General features: G+C 45.8%; 1 protein-coding gene across 1 annotated transcript in view; it reads left to right on the forward strand.

The window, feature by feature from the left end:
- Nup93 (nucleoporin 93) overlaps positions 1–10,027 on the forward strand; it is a 96,205-nt gene extending 86,178 nt beyond the window's left edge. Inside the window, exons 13-22 of the mRNA XM_055621501.1 lie at positions 293–484; positions 1,051–1,177; positions 1,296–1,368; positions 1,617–1,661; positions 2,897–3,013; positions 3,832–3,950; positions 4,557–4,674; positions 5,219–5,302; positions 7,109–7,237; positions 9,754–10,027. Coding sequence (XP_055477476.1) covers positions 293–484; positions 1,051–1,177; positions 1,296–1,368; positions 1,617–1,661; positions 2,897–3,013; positions 3,832–3,950; positions 4,557–4,674; positions 5,219–5,302; positions 7,109–7,237; positions 9,754–9,864 — 1,115 coding nt within the window. The 3' untranslated portion in view covers positions 9,865–10,027. The remainder of the gene's footprint in view (positions 1–292; positions 485–1,050; positions 1,178–1,295; positions 1,369–1,616; positions 1,662–2,896; positions 3,014–3,831; positions 3,951–4,556; positions 4,675–5,218; positions 5,303–7,108; positions 7,238–9,753) is intronic.
- Positions 10,028–21,491: the final 11,464 nt, after the last annotated feature.

Genomic DNA, 21,491 nt, shown 5'->3' on the forward strand with positions numbered 1-21,491 from the left:
AGGTTTCTCCCTGGCTGTCCTGGAAATCATTTAGTAGACCAGAATGGCCTTGAACTCACAGAGATCCACCTACCTCTGCCTTTCTATTGCTGTGAGTAAAAGTATTAGAGGCATGCACCGCCATGCCTGTCTTTGAGTCATATTTCACGTAGTTTACTGTGTCCAGGGTCCCTTCAGTTAGTTTAGGCTCATATTGATGCTTTGTTTCCACCTGAACAAGGCCAGTTGATACCCTGGGTCAGACAGCTAGTGGCAGCTTCTTTCTGAGTAGGTTTTATCTCCTCTCCTTCAGGCGAGTCCCACTTCACGGTAAACCAGCAGCCCTTCCTCTACTTCCAAGTACTGTTCCTGACTGCGCAGTTTGAGGCTGCCATTGCCTTTCTCTTCCGCATGGAGCGGCTGCGCTGCCATGCTGTCCATGTGGCCCTGGTGCTGTTTGAGCTAAAGCTGCTTTTAAAATCCTCTGGGCAGAGTGCTCAGCTCCGTGAGTATTTAGGCCTTAGCTGCCAGTGATGTGACCACAGCACATCATGGTGGAATGGCCACCACTCCAGATTGTGGTCATTTTAGATCATTGTAGATACTTGAGCTTTTGTATTAGTGTTAGAGTGCTTGCCTTTAACCCCTTGGCATTTTCTGGAGTGTTAAATGGTTATGCCAGATGCTAGTTTTATGGCCAGACAAAGCCATTCCAGGAGTCATGAATATGGTATTCATTAGTGATCTGGCTTTTAAGACCTTGGAAATGCCAGCTAGCTACCTATTTACCTACCCAGGTGGTAGAGGCAGGTAGAGAGCCAGGTAAATGTGAGTGGCTGGGTCAGCACATTCTCCCCAGTATGTGAGCCTTGATCAGGTACATAGTCATTTCCTGTGAAGGCCATCATGCTAGTCATTCACCATATGAGACATTTTCTTCTGTCTGTACAAAGGAAAATGCAAGGCAGTGGTGAACTCACATTGGGAAATATACATTTAGTTTCCATGGATACTGGGCTGCAGGGGTCCGAGGGGCTATGAGAATGTGAGCCCTTCTGTTCCCATGTGCAGTCAGCCATGAGCCTGGTGACCCTCCCTGCATGCGACGGCTGAACTTTGTGCGTCTGCTCATGCTCTACACCCGAAAGTTTGAGTCCACGGATCCAAGGGAAGCCCTCCAGTACTTTTACTTCCTCAGGTGAAACCTACTTTTGCCTTTTTACTTAACTAGCTTTTATTTCTTTATTCTGACAATAACTGTTAGAGACTCTGACTCCATACCGCAAACCACTCAAGCTATTCTTGTGCTTTTGTAGGGATGAGAAAGACAGTCAAGGAGAAAACATGTTTCTGCGCTGTGTGAGCGAGCTTGTGATAGAAAGTCGAGAGGTAGGTCAACTTCTTCTCTCCCTGGCCGGAGTTGTCAGTGTGTTCTCATGCTACACTCTGTGTGAATGTACATGGCCTAGAACTGGAGGTAGAATAGGCTTTCTTTGGTTTCTTACAGTGAAAATATTGATCTCAGTCTCACTGTTTCCTAGTTTGTGTAAGATTCCTCTTATGCACCCCTTTTCCCAAAAGAATTTTGTGTTTTATTTCTTTGACCAGTAAACTGAGTAAACTTTTTTCCTCCACAGTTTGATATGATACTTGGGAAATTAGAGAACGACGGAAGTAGAAAGGTGGGTTAAATGTATTCCTGATTTTCAGAATATAGTTACATTGTAGGATTCACATCTAGATACAGTCATTTTTAACAAGTAAAGGATGAAATATAGGCCCAACTGATGACTTTGCTTTTACACACACTTTTCTTTCTTTAAAATTGATAAATTTGTGATTAGATAGTGTTTTCATATGTTCTAAACGTGCCTGCCGTTTTTCTTAAAGTTAAGATGGCTATATTTTTTATTATGAAAACAAATGATTACTATGCCTAACTCTCTCCAGATAGAAAAGTTAGAAATGCACTTTGCCTCTAAAAAGGCAAACCCTGAGTCCTTTGGACCCCTCTTCCCAACCAGCCCTGGAAATGCCATCTTCTGGGAGCCTTAGTAGTTCTTCTAAGACTTGCCATGCCAGGGGCACCATAAGAGAAGGGCAGAAGCCCCATGTCAGGGCCCAGTCCTGACCCTGGATCCCCAGAGGTACTCACTTTCCTTTATAAAACTGCATGGTTTGGCCTAGCATCCCAGATGAGGGGCCTGATGTACTACCCCATTTTCATAGGCATTGTGTCAAGTGCTTTGTGTAGTTTTTTACTCAGTTATGACAATCACCAACAGAATGAGAACCAGTATCTTCTGTTTCCCAAATGAAAAAGCAAAAATGAGAATGTGTAAGTATTTTCTTCAAGACCACACAGCTGGAATCTAAATGTACACATATCATTGCCTGAGGCACAAGTCACCCGATTGGTCCAGTCCTGATAGAGCATTAGCATGGACAAGCACAAGTGTTGTGCAGTCCATCGTCCCTCCCTGTGTGTCCTGGGGCCTTTCAGACTCTCCTGATGGTTTGCCTACTTTTGAGTGGTTATAGAGACCTTTTTCAAGGTCCTCAACACCACTTCCTTTGTATTTGTTCAGCATCTGTCTTACGAAGCAAATCAAAAGTTCTTAAAGTATTTTTTTTACAACTTCCTGCACGCCAGCAAATTTAGAAGCACTCATAATTTTACCTACTCTTGGTCATGTGGGAAATCTTTGAGAAACCACAAACGCACCATGGTCTTCCATTAAATGTGCCCTGTCTTTCTTTCCATGGTTTTGGTGTGGGGCTTTATGTCTTCAAAAGAGTTCCAGTCTGGCAGATGGAACATGTATTGATTAGGGCAAGCATTTCCAGTTCCAGGGTTCTATGCCACAGTTGTTGCTGAGTGTTGAGTCTCTTCCTTCCTTGATATTTGTTTTGTCAGCCTGGAGTCATAGATAAGTTTACCAGTGACACAAAACCTATTATCAACAAAGTTGCTTCTGTGGCAGAAAATAAAGGCCTATTTGAAGAAGCAGCCAAGCTTTATGACCTTGCCAAGGTAAATGTGCCCTTTTTGTGCCCCTTTTCTTCTCTGTGCTTGATAAATTGCCGGCCTTGTGGCATAAATGCTCAAACTTTTCAGCATTGTCTTTGCTTATCACTATCCCTACTGAAGCATTTTCTCTAGCATGGTGATGGTTCATTAAGGGTGAAATTTCCACTTTACCAAATTCTAACTATCCACAGACTATATCTGGCCAAAGAATGACATAATGAAAGACTATCCTATAGGCGTTGTCGAAGCCACTGTAGTTGGCTGTGGTAGCCTTCTACAGTGGCCAACAGTCTAAAGCCTAGGTTAAATGCTTCTGCCTAAGAATATGTGATGACTACAGATGACTTAGGTGACCTAAAAAGAAAGGCTTCCTGGGGCTGGAGAGATGGCTCACTGGGTTAAAGGAACTTGTTGCTGTTCCTGAGAATCTGGTTTGGTTCCCAGCACCCACATGGTGGCACACAACCATCTGATGCCCTATTTGGCTCTGCAGGTACCAAGCATGTACCTGGTGCACATACATACATGCAAGATAAACACATATACTCATAAAAATAAAAATAAATAAATCTTTTTTTTTTTTTAAATAAAGGTTTTCCAAATTTAAGAATGTTGTGATTGAGGTATAATTAGGACATAGGAAAGTATGCAGGTGGTGAGCGTCCATTGGATGAGCTGTTTACAGTTGTGTCCACACAACCCAAGTCTCAGGACATAGAGCAGTTCAGTTCACCCCCCTCCTCAATAAAGATGCTGTTTTTATTTTGCTTATTTAGTTTGTCCTTTTGTTGTTGTTTCCTTAATCTTAAAAACTTAAACAGAATGCTGACAAGGTACTGGAGCTGATGAACAAGCTGCTGAGCCCTGTTGTTCCACAGATCAGTGCCCCACAGTCCAACAAGGAACGGCTGAAGAACATGGCCCTCTCCATTGCTGAGCGGTAAGGCCGGGCTCAGCTCAGTGGGGCACAAGGGGGCTAGGTCACTGTGCCCCCCTACTGCATGTTCAGCTTCACTGGGTACTAGCAGCTTCCCAGAGGTTATACTAACTCAACTTCTTTTATAACATCCTGCGATGACAGCAACGAGGGGTTCTCAGGTTTTGTGGCCACTATTGTAGAATCTACCTTGCTCCCAGCAAAGTCCCTAAGTTCCCAGACTGTAACCAGCTTAACTCCAGAGGAGAATGGGTTTGGGGTGCTTTTCTACAGCAGCACAAAAGACATCCTTTAAGCAAATGAGTCCTCTCCACGGAGGCAGTAGTCCCCAGCCTTCAGGATTTGTAACCCATGGGGTCCTCTTCTCCTTCATAAAGACTTGGCTGCAGAATTGATGGTGGATGCTGGAGAAGCATGTTTCACTCAGAATGTGTGTAGGTAGAGGATCCACACTGGTCAAGCCCTTCACAACTTCAAAAATGAACTGTTCTCCACTTCCTAGTGTCCCTCATCCAGAGAATTCAGGGTGTTGATGCGTTTAGATTCGGATCTGTGGAGATCCATCCTCCACCCTTGTTTCCCTCAGCACCCCTCTTTTTTGTCTTTCAGGTACAGGGCTCAGGGAATAAGTGCAAATAAATTTGTGGACTCTACATTCTATCTCCTCTTGGACTTGATCACCTTTTTCGACGAGTATCACAGTGGTCATATTGACAGAGCCTTTGATGTAAGTTTATCACCAACATGCCTGTCAAGTAAAGAAGACAAGTCCTAGGAGTTCAAAGAGTCTGTGTCCTGCCTCCCCCAAGCCCTTTTTTTTTTTTCTCTCTCTCTCTCTCCTTTAATCAAGAAACAGGCTTCTAAAAGAAGTAGAGGTCTCTGAATTTTAGAATTGGGTCTGGAAATGAGGGTAAAAATCAAGTTAGTAAGTTATCAAAGCTTTTTTTTTTTTTTTTGGTTTGGTTTGGTTTGGCTTTTGGTTTTTCGAGACAAAAGTATCTCTGTGTAGCCCTGGCTGTCCTAGAACTCACTCTGTAGACCAGGCTGCCCTTGAACTCAGAGATATGTCTTCCTCTGCCTCTGCCTCCCAAGTGCTGGGATTAAAGGCACCACCACCACCCATCAGGATCAAAGCTTTTATGTATAGGAAGAGCAACATTTCTGTTCTTTTTGAAGAAGATGACTGGCTTTGTTTGGTGGTGGGAGGAGAGGGGAGATAATGTAACTATAATGGCGTTGTCATGTGGCTGGTGACGTTTTGTTTTAAACAGATCATTGACCGCTTAAAGCTGGTGCCTCTGAATCAGGAAAGTGTGGAAGAAAGGGTGGCTGCCTTCAGAAACTTCAGTGATGAAGTGAGTCTTTCTCTTTGTTCATTACAGAATTTCTTTTATACCTTCCAGAACCAAAAGCTTTATTTTTTTTAATGGGGTGTGTGTGTGTGTTTCTATGTTATCATGTGTACAGGCACATGTGCATATGAAAAGCCCACAGAAGGTGATGGGTGTCTTTCTCAGTTGTTTTCCACTTTATATACTGAGGCAGACCTTGGAGAAGTGGGGTATAAATCATAGGTTATGCACCCTCTAGAAGTACTTAAGTATTAAAATATCCTCTGCTGTATATAGACAATGAGAGAATTAAGCCAGAATTAAGGTTCAGGTCAACTAGAACCATTTCCTCCAAGAGCCATTGTGTGAACTCACAAAACACCACAAGAGCTGAAGTTGTACCCATTCTAGAAAAATCCAGTCTAGATGGCTGCTAGAACTACACCTTTCAGAGCTGTTGGGTATATTACAGGCATGGTAGCACACACCTGTAAGCCCAGCACTCTGGGAGGCAGAGGCAGGCGGATCTCTGTGAGTTCAAGGTCAGCTTAGTCTACAAAAGCAAGTCCAGGACAGCCAAGGCTACACACAGAAATCCTGTCTTTAAAAACCAATAAAATAATAATAATAATAAAAAGCTAGAGCTGGGAAGGTATCTCCGTGGAAAAAGTGTTTGATAGCAAGTATAAGGACCTTAGTTTGGATGCCCGATACCTACCCAACAGTAGGATATAAAAAAGATGAGCATGGCAACAGTATCTGTAACCCCAGCAATGGGAGTAGTCGTGGGGTTGCTAGCCAAAATGCTGGGCTCCAGGTTCAGTGAAAGAAACTTTCTCAAAATATAAGATAAAGGATCACAGAGAAATATCTAATGTTAACCTATGGCTTCAGCACATGCACACATGGACAGGCATACCCACACGTGTGTGAATACAAATAATAAAAAAAAATTTTTTTTTAAGAAGCAAGTGCAGTGACCATAAACTGTTATCACAGAAGCCCAGGTTCACTGCCTCTACAGGGCTTCAAGCTGGTCTACTGTAGCTCAGGGTGCTCTCTTGGGCTACATATGGAACCACTAAGAGAGCTTTCAAACTCGTGCCATCCAAGCCATGCCCCACAAGATTCTGTCTACCTTGGTGAGGCTACAACATGTCCCTCCTTTGGTCCATTCAGGTAAGAAATTTCTTTAAAGCACAGATACTATACTTTGAACCCAGCTGCCTGGGTTAGCTTTTCCACATAAAGAAGACATGACTGTTGAGACCATTGCACAAAAGCTCAGAAAGTCATCCTCCATTGTCCTTTACCTCACACTAAGAGGATTCTGCTACTAGCTGTTGTTCCTGTGTTAATTCTTACCCCATCCCCCCAGATACAAGGTTTATTGCATCATGGCCTAAATTCTACAGGCTCTGCCCCTGTAGAATTCCAAGGAAAGGCCAGTGGAGGCAGGCAGGCCTGAGGCAGTAGGACATTGTGGGGAACTGGGGAGTCATATGCATTTCTTCACCCTCTAATAATACTAGGTGGTTTTTCTGGTCTCGTTATGCTGACCTTAAGTAAAGCCTCCGTGCTTGTAGGTAGCGCCTGTGCTTTTGGCACACTACCCCACCAAAGTATCATTATGGAGCAGGGAGAGTGACCAGTGAGCAGCAGTTCCACTCTTGATATCACAGTGCCACCAGTTCCCTTTTGCTGACAATCGTTCTCCATTGGCAGCTGTGGGATGTAGCATGATGAGGCAGAGGTCGTGCTCCCTCCACTTGTTGCTCCTTCTGGGGCCTGGCTCCATTTCCCTTATTCCAGGTGTTTTTCTCTCTGTAGATCAGGCACAACCTCTCAGAAGTCCTCCTCGCCACCATGAACATCTTGTTCACACAATTTAAGAGGCTCAAGGGAACAAGTCCATCTTCAGCGTCCAGGCCCCAGCGAGTCATCGAAGACCGTGATTCTGTAAGAGCCCAGCATTCCGGAGACATTGCTGAGAACACCTTGCTGGTTTGGAATCCAGTTTCCACCCTCTTTGGCCATATGATCTAATCACCCTTTTCCTTTGGGACCTAGCGCTAGTGTAAACCTTACACGGAAAGCTTCTGGGAGAAACGCAACAGTAGGATTGCTGCTGTTCTCATAGGGGTAGGAGTGGGGTAGAAGTCAACCAAAATGCTAATTTGTAATTGGTTCCATAGGATTTTCTGCTCATTTTAACATACCAGGTTACTCTGAACATTTTCAGCAAAATACTATACTCCACTTTCAATCGGTACAGTCTTTAATACAAACCATTGTTTCTCCTCTCTGAACCTCACAGTAGCCCCTAAGAAGTGATTGGACAGCATTAGGACCCCCGTTACTTAGAGCTGAGGAAACTGAGACCTGACATAGGGATCACTTGTTTGTTCTCGGGCTGGGAGGACCTGGCTATGACTCCACGTGGGGTGAGCATGGGCAGGAATGCTCACTCTGACAGATGGAGGGAACAGTACCTGGGAGTTGGTCCAGTGGTTCTCAACCTCTCTAACACTTTGATCTTTTAATACAATTTCTTATGTTGTACTGACTGGCAACCATAAAATTACTTTTGTTGCTACTTCATAACTGTATCTTTACAGTTTATAGCAACTCTGAATCATAATGTGAATATCTGATATGCAGGATAGCTGATGTGTAACCACTATGAAAGGGTCATTTGACCCCCAAAGGGGTCTCAACCCACTTTCAAAGGTTGAAAGCCACTGAGCTGCTCCATGCCAACACCAGCTACACCTGGGGAGTCGAGAGCTTGTGTTCTCAATAGACCATTGGTAGCTCACTCTACCTAACACTTGGCAGATCGTTCTCTGGCAAAGGAGGCAGTGATGTGTTTTCATAGGTCAGAATGACCCTGCCCTAGTGCACTGGGCAGCCGCTTCCCTCATCTGGAGGGAGCCCTTTCAGCATGTCTTCTGAGTGCAGTGTAGTTGAACACCTGGTGCAGCGTGCAGTCCTGACCCAGCACTGCAAGGGAGAGAAGTTTTTACATACCCATGAGTAAAGCTGCTTTCCTGTCGTCCTCTCACCTCCCATTCTGTATTTCCTTCCCTCCTTCCCTCCTTCCCTCCTTCCTTCTCTCTTCCTTCTCTCTTCCTCTCTCTCCCTTTCTTTTTTTTTATGAGACTGGGTCTTTCTACATAATCCTGGATGTCCTGGAACTCACAGAGATCTGCCTGCCTCTGCCTCTGCCTCTGCCTCCTAAGTGCTGGAATTAAAGTCATGTGCCTCTACACGCAGTCTATTCTGAATTTCTTTATTTTATTTTATTTTATTTTTTTTACAATTTATTCTGTATTTCTTATTTTACTTTTTCTTGAGAGGTAGAGATGGATTACATGAATAGCAACTCATTCATCAAAGCTGCTTGCCAAAGAAATAGTTTCCCAATTTAAAGTAAAGTACTATCAAATCCTTTTGCCTGAACTTGTCAGAACTCATTTAAGGAAACCAAATGGGCACACTAACTTAGGTGCTTTATTTACCGCAAAAGGAAATACTATCAATGTTCTCATCACAGAGCACGATGTTATTGTTGTTGTTAGGACATTAAGAACACCATGCACAGTTTTATTTCACACATAAGGCAAAAAGTTCCTGCCTTTCAGTTTTCTGAAACAGTCCTTGAGGAAGCTTGGTAATGACCCTTGAGTTTGCTCTGAAGTTTCAATCCTAGCTGAGAAAGGTGTGACTTTTCTTGTGTCTGATTTGGATTGCTTCCTTGGTTGCTAGTATGAGAGGTACATCTCAGCATGAGCAATCTGAGTCCCCAGAGGCCAGCATCTGTTGCAGCCATCTGACAGGAGTCATTCTCCCAAGTCTAGTCTAGTGCTTGCCCCCTCCTAAACTTCTATTCTGTGTTCAATAATTCACCACTTGGCAATCACGTTCTCTTTTTTTCAGCTCTTGGAAAGGCCTGATTTTAAATTTGTAAGGTCCTCTTTTTACCCCCTGTAACAATCTAGAAATTTGATAAAATACTGTGTTTTCAGAAGAGTGTCGTGAGGGAGAAAAGGAGGATAATGGGAGGAAGGAATGGAAAGAAGTGGCTCAAATTGCAGAGATACAGCCTGCAAGGTTGCATTGCAAGGGCTTTGTGGGGCACGAAAAAGTCAGATTCTCGTGGAAGTGAGAAACTAGCCAGGAGAGAGGGAGGCTCAGAATGCTGGAGCAGGTGTTCTGAAGCCTTAGCCATGTAGAAGCTAACCAGGTGTGTTGGTGAGACAGGGTTACCAACTTTTGTTCAGCCTTTGTTCAGTTCTGACACCGTGTGCAGTGGGCCCCCAGTGGACAAATTTTGTTAAAGGCTGGAGTAAAGTGGCATTGGAGGCTCAGACATTCCTGATACCAAGTGTGCAGCGTAGAAGAGTCTGATGGTCTGTGTCTCACCCTGGCCTGACAGTTAACCGGTTTTCTTGTCTTGACCCCTTTTCTCTCAGCAACTCCGAAGTCAAGCCAGAGCCCTGATTACCTTTGCTGGGATGATACCGTACCGGACTTCTGGAGACACTAACGCCAGGCTGGTGCAGATGGAGGTCCTCATGAATTAAACATCATCTTTGATGGGGTCTGGGACTGCAGATTGTCAGTATATTAGGGACGTGGGCCAGGTGGGGTGGGCTTTGCAGTTTTGTTTCTGTTGTGTTGTGTTCTGTTTTTTATATTATGTATTTTTGTCAATACCAATAAATTTCTTTGATTTGTATTTCTTTTAAACATTTTTTCTTTTTTTTATTTTCTTTAAAATTTTCAGTTATTTTCTTGTTTTGGTGGTGGTGGGGTGTGTGTGTGTGTGTGTGTGTGTGTGTGTGTGTGTGTGTGTGTGTGTCTGTGTTTACTCTGGAAATGTTGTCATCAGTTTTGGGGCCAGAGAATGATAGGTATCTGTAATTTGGCCAATGTGACTTTAAATGATTAAAAAAAATTACCCATCATGAGCAAGGAATCAAAGCCTTTGGAGTCCCATTCACTCTGATACCATAATCCATAGCAGAGTCACAGTGCATTTTCCTAAGTCTAGTTGAGTGTGAAGCCAGCCTCAGCCTTGGGTCATAGAAAATCTGTGGGTGGAATGCCAAGTGCTACTGTCCTCTCAAGTAGTCTTTAAGGTCACCCATCACTCCTCAGCCAAGATTCCAAGTGATTGTTGTTCTGCAGTGCCAGTGGGGGTCAAAGCATGGGCTTGGGGCTGCTAGAATAGAAGATGTGCAAGTACCCAGCTCAGGGTGGAGAGCGGTGAGCCCATCCACTCCTCTGCTCTGCTGAGAGCTGACCTGCACACTCCCCTGTCATTAAGAACCTTTAAGCTTCTCTCCTTTGGCATTCAGTTGATCTGCTTGGATGATCCCTTCAGCATTTATAAAGGCAAGATCATGGGGTCATTCTGTATGTCTCACATGGAGAAATCACTTGGCATCTGTGTTCTGGACATTTGGTCCCTGAGTAGTAGTTGTCATCCATTGCTGACCTGACCCTGCATCTCCCATAGGACAAAGAGCCACGACTAGAAAGATGGAAATGACCGTTTGCTCCTGAGTGAGCCAGTTGAGCAGGCTCTGCTCTTCAGGTTGTTGGACCACTCTTGAACACACTTTAACATAGACTCCCCAAAAAGGGTTTTGCTTCTAGGGAGAAATCTCTTATCATTTCATAGTCATTCCCATGTCTTGTATTTTGAAAAAGGGCTGATAGATTGGTAATGGACACAGATTTTATGATACATAAAGGGAATAACGTGAAGGTCCCCCAGATTGTCTTCTGTCTTTACTCTCTGATCTCATCTTGTTGGTGGGACCCAAAACTGAGCTTACTTTGAAGTCTGAGACGGCAAGCCCGCGTAGGGGGGTTAGCTAAGCAAGGTGTATTTCACTTCCGTGCACCAAGAACTGGCATTGTGTTTTCACAGTGCCGTCATGAGAGTACTCCTGACTTTCAAAGTGCATAACTGACTTTATTTCTTAAATTGTCTTCTTCACCATAATTCAAGAAGATTGGGTTTAGTTTTGACCTCTGTAGCTTGTCTCTTCTTCACTCCGTGAGAGCTAATTGTAAATTTGTCTTTGCCTTATGCAGTTCTGGCTTCACATACGAGAACTGCACATATGTCCTGCCAGAAACCAGATGAGACCAAAAGCCAACAAGAAAGAAAGGTAGCTGCTCGGGTAGTGGTGTAGTCAGTGGCCAGCAGGGTAGGACTCGGTGTGGGGAGACCTTTATGGAAAGAATGAGATAATTGCACCAGAAGAGTCAGGCCTCCCCCAAGAAAATTCCAGTGCTGTTCTGTAAACTGATTCTGTGACTGCATGTGGCATGCTGGGCCGAGCAGAGCCAACAACCTGAATTTGCAAGGCATGGTATCATCAGGTTCTCATTTGCCCAAAAGTCATGCATGCATGTTCAATGACTTCATGACCTCATGACAGATTATTAGCTTACAACATCCCTCCACTCATTTCTTCAGAGAACCAAATCCTTTCTTGATACATTATTTGTGATTTCATTGTTTACCCAGAGAAATGAGAAAATGGTTCCTGGATGTTCTTGTTTTCCAGAGTCAATACTCTAGACTTGAAAATCAAGGGTGCTTTAAGACAGGGTTAGAGTCTGTCTCAGTATCTTATAGTTAACCCTTGGGGAACCTCCCAAGGAGGTTAAGAAAAAGAGGCTCAGCACCTTTTTGGGCCTGAAGATTTTATTTCACCTGTTCTTTTCTTCAGTTTCTTTGCTCCTGTTCCTAAGTAAAGTTAGGTAACTTCAGGGGGCAGTAAAATGGAACTGGGGGTCTCTCTTAGAGCATGTCTCCTGGTTTTGTGGCTCCTGAGCTGAGAGTCATCGGAGGATTGAAGCGTCACTTCTTCACATTGGAGGCAGAAGGCAGACCCCACCCCTGCCCGAGGAAACTTAGGCTAGAGCCTGAAGGCGTTCTGTGGTTGCTGCTGTGATACTTTAGCCCTGTCATTTTAAGTCCTAGTGTTTAGGATATTTTAAACAAAGAATTGTGGGCCCTCCCACAGTACCCAACATTGGCTGATTTAAATAGCAAAACAAAACTGGGTCTGTTCTTGCTTTGGTTTTCAGAATTGCCTAGTCTAGTGGAGTAAATGCTCCTGGCCCAAACCCTGGAGGTTGAATTAGCTGGGTTTGCCAGCACTCATGTTTCTTCTTGGGCATCAGAGCCTTTGTCTCTAGTTCATTGGGTACTTCATGTCACTTGCCAAATTCCCATGGCTCCAGTCATTCTGTCCATGGCATTCATGCCTGGAGCTTGCTGAATGCTATGCTACAAATAGCCCCAAGACTGGCATGCTGCCCCTAGGCTGATAAAGTGTGGCTGTAGGGTGGATGGGTACCTCTGGTAGGGTGGTGGGTCTTCCCTAAGACTGACCCAGCATTGCTTTGGCATGTTTTGTTCCTGGCTGCCTTTCCCCTGGAGCATGTGTTTCTTGGGCATGGGGCAGGTAAAGACAATTTGCTTCTGAGATTCATTGGCTTACTGCAGTAGGAAAGGAGTTGTTGCAGCTCTGGAAGGGGCATCTAGCCTCAAAGTCCATGTCTTGTAGTCCTCTGGTGGCCCCAAAAGACCTGGTTTAGCCTTTTTAGTAGCAAAAGGTTGTGTGACTCCCTTCACTGGGGACAGATTTAGCAAAGGAAAAACATTGGGTCACTTCTGGATTAAAGATAAGCGATGAGCAAACCGCAGTGTCAGTTGTGCTTTGTCCCGTGTGCCTTTGGCTGCTGGCATTCGCTACCTGGAGAGTGAGGGCCTGGCACAGGCTGTCAGCTCTGCAGCTACTTGGATCACCCTCCTTTGCTGCAATTTACACTTCAGAGGTAGCAGAAATGGCAGCAAGATGAGAAGGCAGTCACTGGCATTCAGACAGCCTGAATGGGATATTTGGGGGCCACAGTGGGTCTCAGCTCCTGTCACCTGACAGCTGTTTGTCCAAATGCTGAGTATGCTCGAAGGGGGAAAGCGGCAAAACACAGTTAATTCTTATTTGATGAGGCTTTTGTGTTGGGAATGTGGGGGCAGATTCTCTGTTTTAGTTGGTGGCATGGATGTTTTCCTTTCTTTCACCTTAGCTTTTCTGATGTCATGCTTGTGTTTGTGGGGAGAGGAAATAGTGGGAGCGTCAGTGTATATTCTATGTTCTCCCCTCCATGCAGTAACATCTGTGTTTGCTCTGTTCAGGACTCTTCTTCACCTCCACCCCTGTCTCTGTCCAGTAAATGTTCTCCCAATGTGCTGTGTTCTTCCTTTGTTCATTTCTTCAGTGGACTGGGGACTGCTTAGCTGAGCCTCCTCAGAAGGCAACAGAAGTGCTTCTCCTCGCCTCGGGGTAAGGGAGCTCCTCTGTCCTCCTTGTATGGAAGGCTCCCAAGGCCTGCCTGCTCCCTAGTCTCTGGGTCTCGCCAGTCACAGCAGTCTCGCTCTGTAAGTATAGGACTTCTGGAGTCCCAGCTCGGAAGCTCTGAAGTCACTATGGCCACAGACCCAGGCCTTTGGCATCTGAGGAACTTCAGAATCAGATGAGTTGTGGTAGACAATAAACAGCATTTTGGTGACAAAGCCAGTAAGTGGCATTCTGGGACTAGGGCCCGTTGAGACCCTCAGTGGGAAGCATTGGAGAGTCAGTAGTGAGGACTGGCTGTGTCTCAGCTGATGGCAGGAAAGGTTGGGCCTGCCCAGGGAACAGGTGTTTCTTGACAGTATGTGCTAAATTTTTAACCAAGGACACTGTCAAGATCTGGGCTCTAGTGTTCATTCTGGGGATGTGTAAATGACCAGCAGTGCAGGTTGTTCATGTCTCTCCTTGGGGCTTTGTTGAGATGCTATGAGCTCAGTCTGAGGGCCTCCCAAGTTGCTGGGGCCCTCAGCCGCACAGTTCCCTTGGAGGCAGTGTGCTGATCTCAAGGTCTTACCCTGTACCCGTGCACTCAGACCCCTCATAAGGTTTCACGATGTTCTGGACTCAGCACCTCCTAGGACCAGCCTGCCAAGGCTGTGGGCTTTGAAGGGATACTGTTGAGATGAGTGGAGTCAGACAGGGACTGCTGGAGGCCTTTCTCAGAAGTGTCTACTCTTTTCTCATAGAAAAGTTCTTAATCTGTGCTTCCAGCTACTTGGGAAGATGACACAGGAGAATTACTTGAGTTCAATTCAAGACCAGCTAAGACCCTGTCTTTATAAAAAGGGTGTGGGAGGTCATTGCTGACCCACCATGAATGTCCAGCTCTTCCCTGGAAATGGTCAGGTTTCAGCAATAACCCTTGATAGAAGCAAATGGACTGGTGCTGTGGAGAGAGGCCCAGAGGCTAGAGCTTCGTAGCAGCACTGTTGAGAGCTGTCCCAACTGTTGTGGAGACTGTTAGGAAGTTCCTTCTCAGTTGCCTCATGTGTCTCCTCCTCCAACAGTGCCAGACTGGAGACATCATCCGGCCTAGCCTCTTCCACACTTGGAATGACATCTTGCCGTGAGCTCTCGTGCAATTGGGCTGGCTGGGGTTTCTAGAAAACACTTTTTAAAATATTTTATTTTTAATTTATTTATTTATTATAATTTATTCACTTTGTATTCCAGCTGTAGCCTGTCCCTTGTTCTTCCCCAATCCCGTCCACCCTCCCTCTTCTCCTCCCATGCCCCTCCCCCACTGATTGGGGGGTCCTCCTCCCCTTCCATCTGACCCTAGCCTATTAGGTCGCATCAGGACTAGCTGCATTTTCTTCCTCTGAGGCCTGGTAAGGCTGCTCCCCCCTCAAGGGGAGGTGATCAAAAAGCCAGCCCCTGTTCCCCTTACTAGGGAACTTAGGGAACCCACTTGGAGACTGAGCTGCCGTGGGCTACATCTGTGCAGGGGTTCTAGGTTATCTCCATGCATGGTCCTTGGTTGGAGCATCAGTCTCAGAAAAGGCCCCTGGGCCCAGATATTTTGATTCTGTTGCTCTCCTTATGGAGCTCCTGTGCCCTCCAGGTCTTACTATCTTCCCCTTCTTTCATAAGAGTCCCTGCACTCTGCCCAAAGTTTGGCTATGAGTCTCAGCGTCTGCTTTAATACCCTGCTGGATAGTCTTTCAGAGGCCCTCTGTGGTATGCTCCTGTCCTGTTCCCTGTTTTCTCCATCTTTGGAGGTCTAACCAAGGCTGTCCACTCTCTCCGTATTTCTTCAACATAGTTCTTGAAGTCTCTGCTAGAGCAATAAGACAATTAAAAGAGATCAAGGGGATTCAAATCAGAAAGGAAGAAGTCAGTATCACTATTTGCAAATGATATGATAGTATCCATGAGTGACCCCAAAAATTCTACCAGGGAACTCCTACAGCTGATAAACACCTTCAGCCAAGTGGCTGGATACAAAATCAACTCAAAAAAAAAATCAGTAGCCCTCCGGTATACAAAAAGACAAATGGGCTAAGAAAGAAATTAGGGAAACAACACCCTTCACAATAGTCACAAAGGACATAAAGTACCTTGTTGTAACTCTAACCAAACAAGTCAAAGACTTGTATGAAAAGAACTTCAAGTCTCTGAAGTTTTTAGAGAACTTTAAAGCAAACTGAATTTTCTTTTTTTAAATGGATATGTGGCATGTGGCCCTTTGGTGGTAACTGTAGCCATTCATAAACTGCCTCTGAGGGATGTGAAAGACTTCTTGCCAGAGTTGGGTGAGGCACTCTGAAGAGCAGAGACCTGGACACAGCAAATGTTGGGAGGGAACATTCCCACAGCTCTGGAGCTGCAATGTGGCAGAGGCCGGGAGCTGGGTGAAATTCTTCTCTACTTGGGAGTCACTCTGACATAGCTTGCTGCAGGAAAAGTAGGGGTACCAGTTCACTCATCCTCAGTTCCTAGGAAGAGTTAGTTAATCCAAGTGATTCAGCTACCTGGAGCCATCGCTTGGGAGGCCCTCAACAGGTAAAAGTCAATTTGGGTTCCTCTTCTCCCTGCCTTGTATAGATGGCTCTCAAAGATGATGGGTGTTTGTTTGCCTCTGCTGTTTGCTTATGTCCTTCACAACAGGGTTTCCCATGGGTACAGGTAGAGTAGCCCATATCAATGTTGGCTTTGGTTTCTTCTTTTAAGACAAATTTAGGTCAAAGTTGGTAGGTCAATGTTTTGCTCTTGGAGGACAGATACTGATATGTCAAGTTCAGCTGGTAGTTCCTGTTTTCCAGTGACTGCTAATTGGAGAATGTAATTAAGCAAATATTTGAGAGCCTGCCTAAGGCCAGACAATTGACTCAGCTTATACTGTGTCCCTAGTTTCTAGGACATAGTCCTAAAACAAAATCACTCCCCTCTTAGGGGGTAAGCAACGGTGAGGGGTCCCTGGCAAGTGAGTCTCCTGGTTGATTTCAAGCCTTTCCCAACCTCCTTGAGCACTAACTAGGACTCTCCCCACCACCGAATCCCCAGATAACATGCCCTGGGGCAATTTGTGATGACAGCCTCATTTTCTGAGGAGCTGGATATATAGAATAGGCCCAGGAAATGCCACAAGAGGGGATACACAAAAGGATGAAAATGGGTAGTGCACACCTATAATCTCAGCTACTTAAGCTAAGGCAGGAGGATTGCAGGCTAGAGGCCAGTCTGGACAACTAAGTGACCAGACCTTGTCTCAAAACATAAAAGGACTGGCTGGGGTTGGGTATGTCAGTGGTGAGTGCCTGCCTGACCCCTACAGGGCCATGGGTTCAATCCCAGCACTGCCCTCCAAAAAGGGGGAAGATGGAAGGCAGGATTTCCAGAACTGGGGGTGGAGGACCTCCCTGTATGTGACATGGATTCAGACCCACAGGGACAAACAGAAGGTCACAGGGACAAACAGAAGGTGAGTGTGGCACCAGGATGTTTATGCCCTGCTCCCACTTCTCATGCTCCAGTGGCGTGGCACATGTGTTCATGTTTCTGTGGCTTGAAGCAGCAGAAACTGAAGAGAACCTGCCAGAGGTCACAGGCCTCATGTTCTGCCCTTCCCTGACCAGCCTGGATTATAGGATACCAGCTTTGTCCAAGAGGTATGTGGGGACCAGGAGGGCACCAGGGAGGGTGGCCCATGAGGCAGAGAGATTAGCTGGGCTGTGTGATTTGAGGACACACCAGTCATTGCAAGGCAGCAATTACCATGCTGAGGCAGCAAGTCTAAGCTCAAAGGCCTAATGGCCAGCTTGTGTCTTCAGTCTCTAACTAGAAGAAGAGATCTTCAAAAGCTACCCATAACATAAAGGATATTTTTGAAAACTTCCAAGTCATCATTCCTTTAGCCAGAAGAGCCAGTTTCTGGGGTGCCACACCTCCTCCTGTCAGTTCCAGCCCCGCAGCCCCCCCTCCTTTCTTCCCGCCCTGATGACCCCTGAGCTTCTGAACTGTTGCTCTTGGGGTCTTGCTGGGTCTGACTCCAGTGGCCTGGGGAGGGCCTAGATCCTGGCTGGTGTTTTTCAGAGTTTCCCAGGTGGTGTTCCCCCCCCCCCCCCCGGCAGGGTCAGGAATCATCATTTGGATTGACTGCAGGGAGTGGTAAAATAGGCCTCTCAGCCACTAGTCCACATAGCCCCTTCCCCCTTCACAGCACAGCAGTTTGTTCAGAAAAACCTATGAGCTGTAATAAAGAGGTGAAAATTCAGCCTGGCCAGGAAGAAGTTCACCAGGCCTAGGCCCATCAGGTCACCTTGCTGTTGTCCCTACCATGGTCAAAGACAGCCCATCCATGTGGTTTTAAAAATGGAATTAGATGTAAAAAGTCACTGCGTAGGAGCAGAGGAGTCAGTTCATGTCTTCAGGACATTACAGGTGAGTGACATCTGCTAACCTGTGCTGAATTCCTAGGCCCAAACCCAAGATGTCCACCTGTTCCTGCCTTCTTGTGCCTTGACTGAGGCTCTTCAAGAGCCTTTTAGTGCCTGGAGTGTGAAGTCCAAGCTCTCTGGTCCAAGAGCCCAAGCTTGTTCTCTGAAGGCTTAAGTAGCTTCTTATTGGGACTTTAGGACTTGCCCCAGCCAGCAGGGACCAGTGTGGAGCCAGTGCCCAGCTCTGCAGCCCTAGGTGCTGGAGGCCTCTGGTAGGAGAGCTTCAGGAACTCTACTTGGAGAGCTCAGGGAGATGGGCAGGTCATTCAGGCATCATGTGAGCACCAGGCCCTGCACTCCTAGAGTTCCAAGTGTTTTCTGTCTGTGTGCAGCCTCCCAACTGCAAACACAGGCAACTCTGTGTTCTACTTGGAGCCTGAACCACCTTGTCCTGCCTTTGCAGCTGCTCACCAGAAAGCATGCCTTCAACTAATCAGATTACCCATAACATAAAGGATATTTTTGAAAACTTCCAAGTCATCATTCCTTTAGCCAGAAGAGCCAGTTTCTGGGGTGCACTTTTCTGGGAGTTGATTTTCTCACACCTGTTTTTCATGGTAACTGGAGAGCTGAGTCCAGAAAAACACAAGACCTTTCTGTTTGCAGAACACTAGGAATGTCCAAAGTCCCTGCTCAATGGTCAACCCACAGAGATAGGGTTCTCTCTATTGTCAGCCAGGTGGTGAAATTAACACCCAGGTCTCAAAGTATGTGTATGTGACATGGGACCAGATCCTTTCTCTCATCCTTCCTGTTCTCTCTGTGGCTCCAGGACCAGGCTTGGCATAGAACTAAAGGGGTACTGGGCTTTTAAAAGCAAATTTGAGGTTCTGTTTCCATGGTCCTCATTGCAGGAGCAGGTCTTGGGCTCCTGGGTTCCAAAATCTTGAGACCATTAAGCTAGGTGACACATGCCTATGTTTGGGAGATTGAGACAGGAGAATTGCTGCAACTTTGAGGCTAGCTTGGGCTTCATAACAATTACCAGAGCAGCAATGGTTATATTGCAAGACTCTCCCAAAAATAAGTTAAAAAAATTATGAAAGGTTTGAACCTGTAATTCCACCTGTAATTCCAGCAGTTAGAAGGTAGAGGGAAGAAGATCATGAGTTCAAGACCACCCTGACTTAAAAAGGTCATGTGAGCTACATAGTAAAACCCTGTATTTTTGTTGTTGTTGTTTTGTTTTGGGGGAATTTGGTCTAGGCTTGCCTGAACTTACTATGTAGCTGAGGATAGTCTTGAGCTCCTGATCCTCTGGCCTCTGCCTCCTGAGTTCTGATTACAGGCTTAGGCCACCACACCCAGTTTCTTAATAAACTGTTGTTTAGAAATGAACCTTTGGAATTCAAAATGAGACAGATTGACCATGTCTCCTCTCCTGGTCCCTGGGGAAAGTTTCCCAGAAAGTTAGAAGGCTAAAGATGTTTCTATAATGAAAGTCCAGATGTCAGGGAAGCAAACAGCGCTGATTCATTGGTTTCCTGGCAGAATTGCTGGGATGGAAGAATTTACATTACTGGAAACATGAGCTCTCACTAAGGTTACTACTTTAGTTTATGTAGCTGCAGCAGCACTGAGCTCAGACCAGGCCTGCATTAAGAATTGCAGCTAAGCCTGTATGGAGGGTAAAGGTTGATGGAGACTTACTGCCTTATGAGACAAAAAAATAGAAAAAAGTGAAATCTCACTCAGCAGATACTGATCAACTTAGTCAGGGTTCTAAGTCAGCTGTTTGCCTTGGCTGCCAAGAAGCTCTAAGCTTAAATGATTGTTTCTCTCTCTTTTGTTTGAGATATTAGAAACACCTTATAGCATCATTGCCCCAGCCAGAGGAAGCCTCCCCTTTTCTGAACCCACGTAATATTTTATCCAATGATCTATTCTTTTATGCCTGAGTTGTGGCTAGTGGCTTTGGGTCCTGAACTGCAAGCATCTGAGGACACTGACCATACTTTGTCCTACTTAATCTCCAAAATAGTTGCATTAAGTCTAATGCATTGCTCATACTTGTGGAAACCCATCGGGTGAATAGAATGGTGGCTAAACAGTTTAGTTTCTTTTAAATCTGTCCATGAAGGAAAAGAAGCCAGCAGTCCTTCCTCTCCTTGATCTTAGCCAAAAGTCCAAGAAACAATCAAGTGCCCTTTCTTTAAACATGCAGATGTCGTAATGTCCCCACATTTTCCTTTTTGCATCAGCTGACCATAGCTTGGAGGCATGTTAGTATTCAGTTACTCTAACCCTAAGTACAAAGAACAGAATTACAGCAGGTACACCCAGGTGCTCCTCAAGGATTCATGGGAATCCCGGTGATTCAGCCCTGTTTCTGGCTTTCCAGGACTGTCCTGGTCCTGGTAGCTCTGTACTGTCTCTGCTCCTACACTGAGTAGGATTTGGATCTGTATCTCTTCTGTGGAGTCATCAAGTCTGTAAGCCCCTAGAGGGCAGGGATCCAGCTCCATGTTTGGCACCTCTAGGCCTCTGTGCTGTTCTGACCCAGGGTAGCTCCGGGCCAGGGAAGATGTTTGCATGGGTTTTCTACTTTCTTGGAACTGGAAGAGCCACGCCCCCAGGAGGAAGCCTCACAGTTCTGGTATGGTTGCTGCAGCTGGTGTTGTGAATCAGGCCGACGAGCAGCGCATCCTCTTACCCGGCTATTTCACGACACCAGGGTTGCATCCTACCCATCCTCTCCAGGGAAGCCTCGTGGAACCGCAGGACTCAGGAAGCTGGGGACCGGGTGGGTTGGGGCAACTGATTGTGAAAGATGATGTGCAGCAGCTTATAGAATCTCTGCCATACAGCACCTCATAGTCACCTAGGATGCTTTAGACAAATGCCATTGTCTGCCTTCCCCCTACTCTGCCTAAGCCCATGAAGACTCAGAGGTGTGACCTCAGAGTCAGATTCCTAAGAGGTTCTAATCCATGTGCAGCAAGAAGGAACCAGGTAGGCCTACAGCTCCCCTGTTCTTGTCTGACCATGCCATGGCACCTGCTGGCCCTCCCCAGCCCCACTCCTTTAGATTTGACGTATGCCATTTAATTGTTCCTCCCGGCACCAAGACACAAAGGACAAAAGTAGCTTCTTATCCAAGTACCCCAAGGCTGTCAAGGATTCCCACGTATGAACATTTGCTATCTCCTGAAACCTGGCCTCACACAACTTCACCTCAATGTTAATGTTATTGTCTCTGTCTTCAGGACACTCTACCATCTTGCCATTCTAAAGTTCCTTTCAAGCCTGGCCGCCTCCACTGCGCTTTGAAGCAACCCCTGTCTGGTCCCCCTTAGTCCACATACAACTGCCAAAGTGATCAATAAAAAT

Source organism: Psammomys obesus, unplaced genomic scaffold (genome assembly GCF_907164565.1).
Source record: "Psammomys obesus unplaced genomic scaffold, mPsaObe1.curated_primary_1811, whole genome shotgun sequence".
Taxonomy (NCBI): domain Eukaryota; kingdom Metazoa; phylum Chordata; class Mammalia; order Rodentia; family Muridae; genus Psammomys; species Psammomys obesus.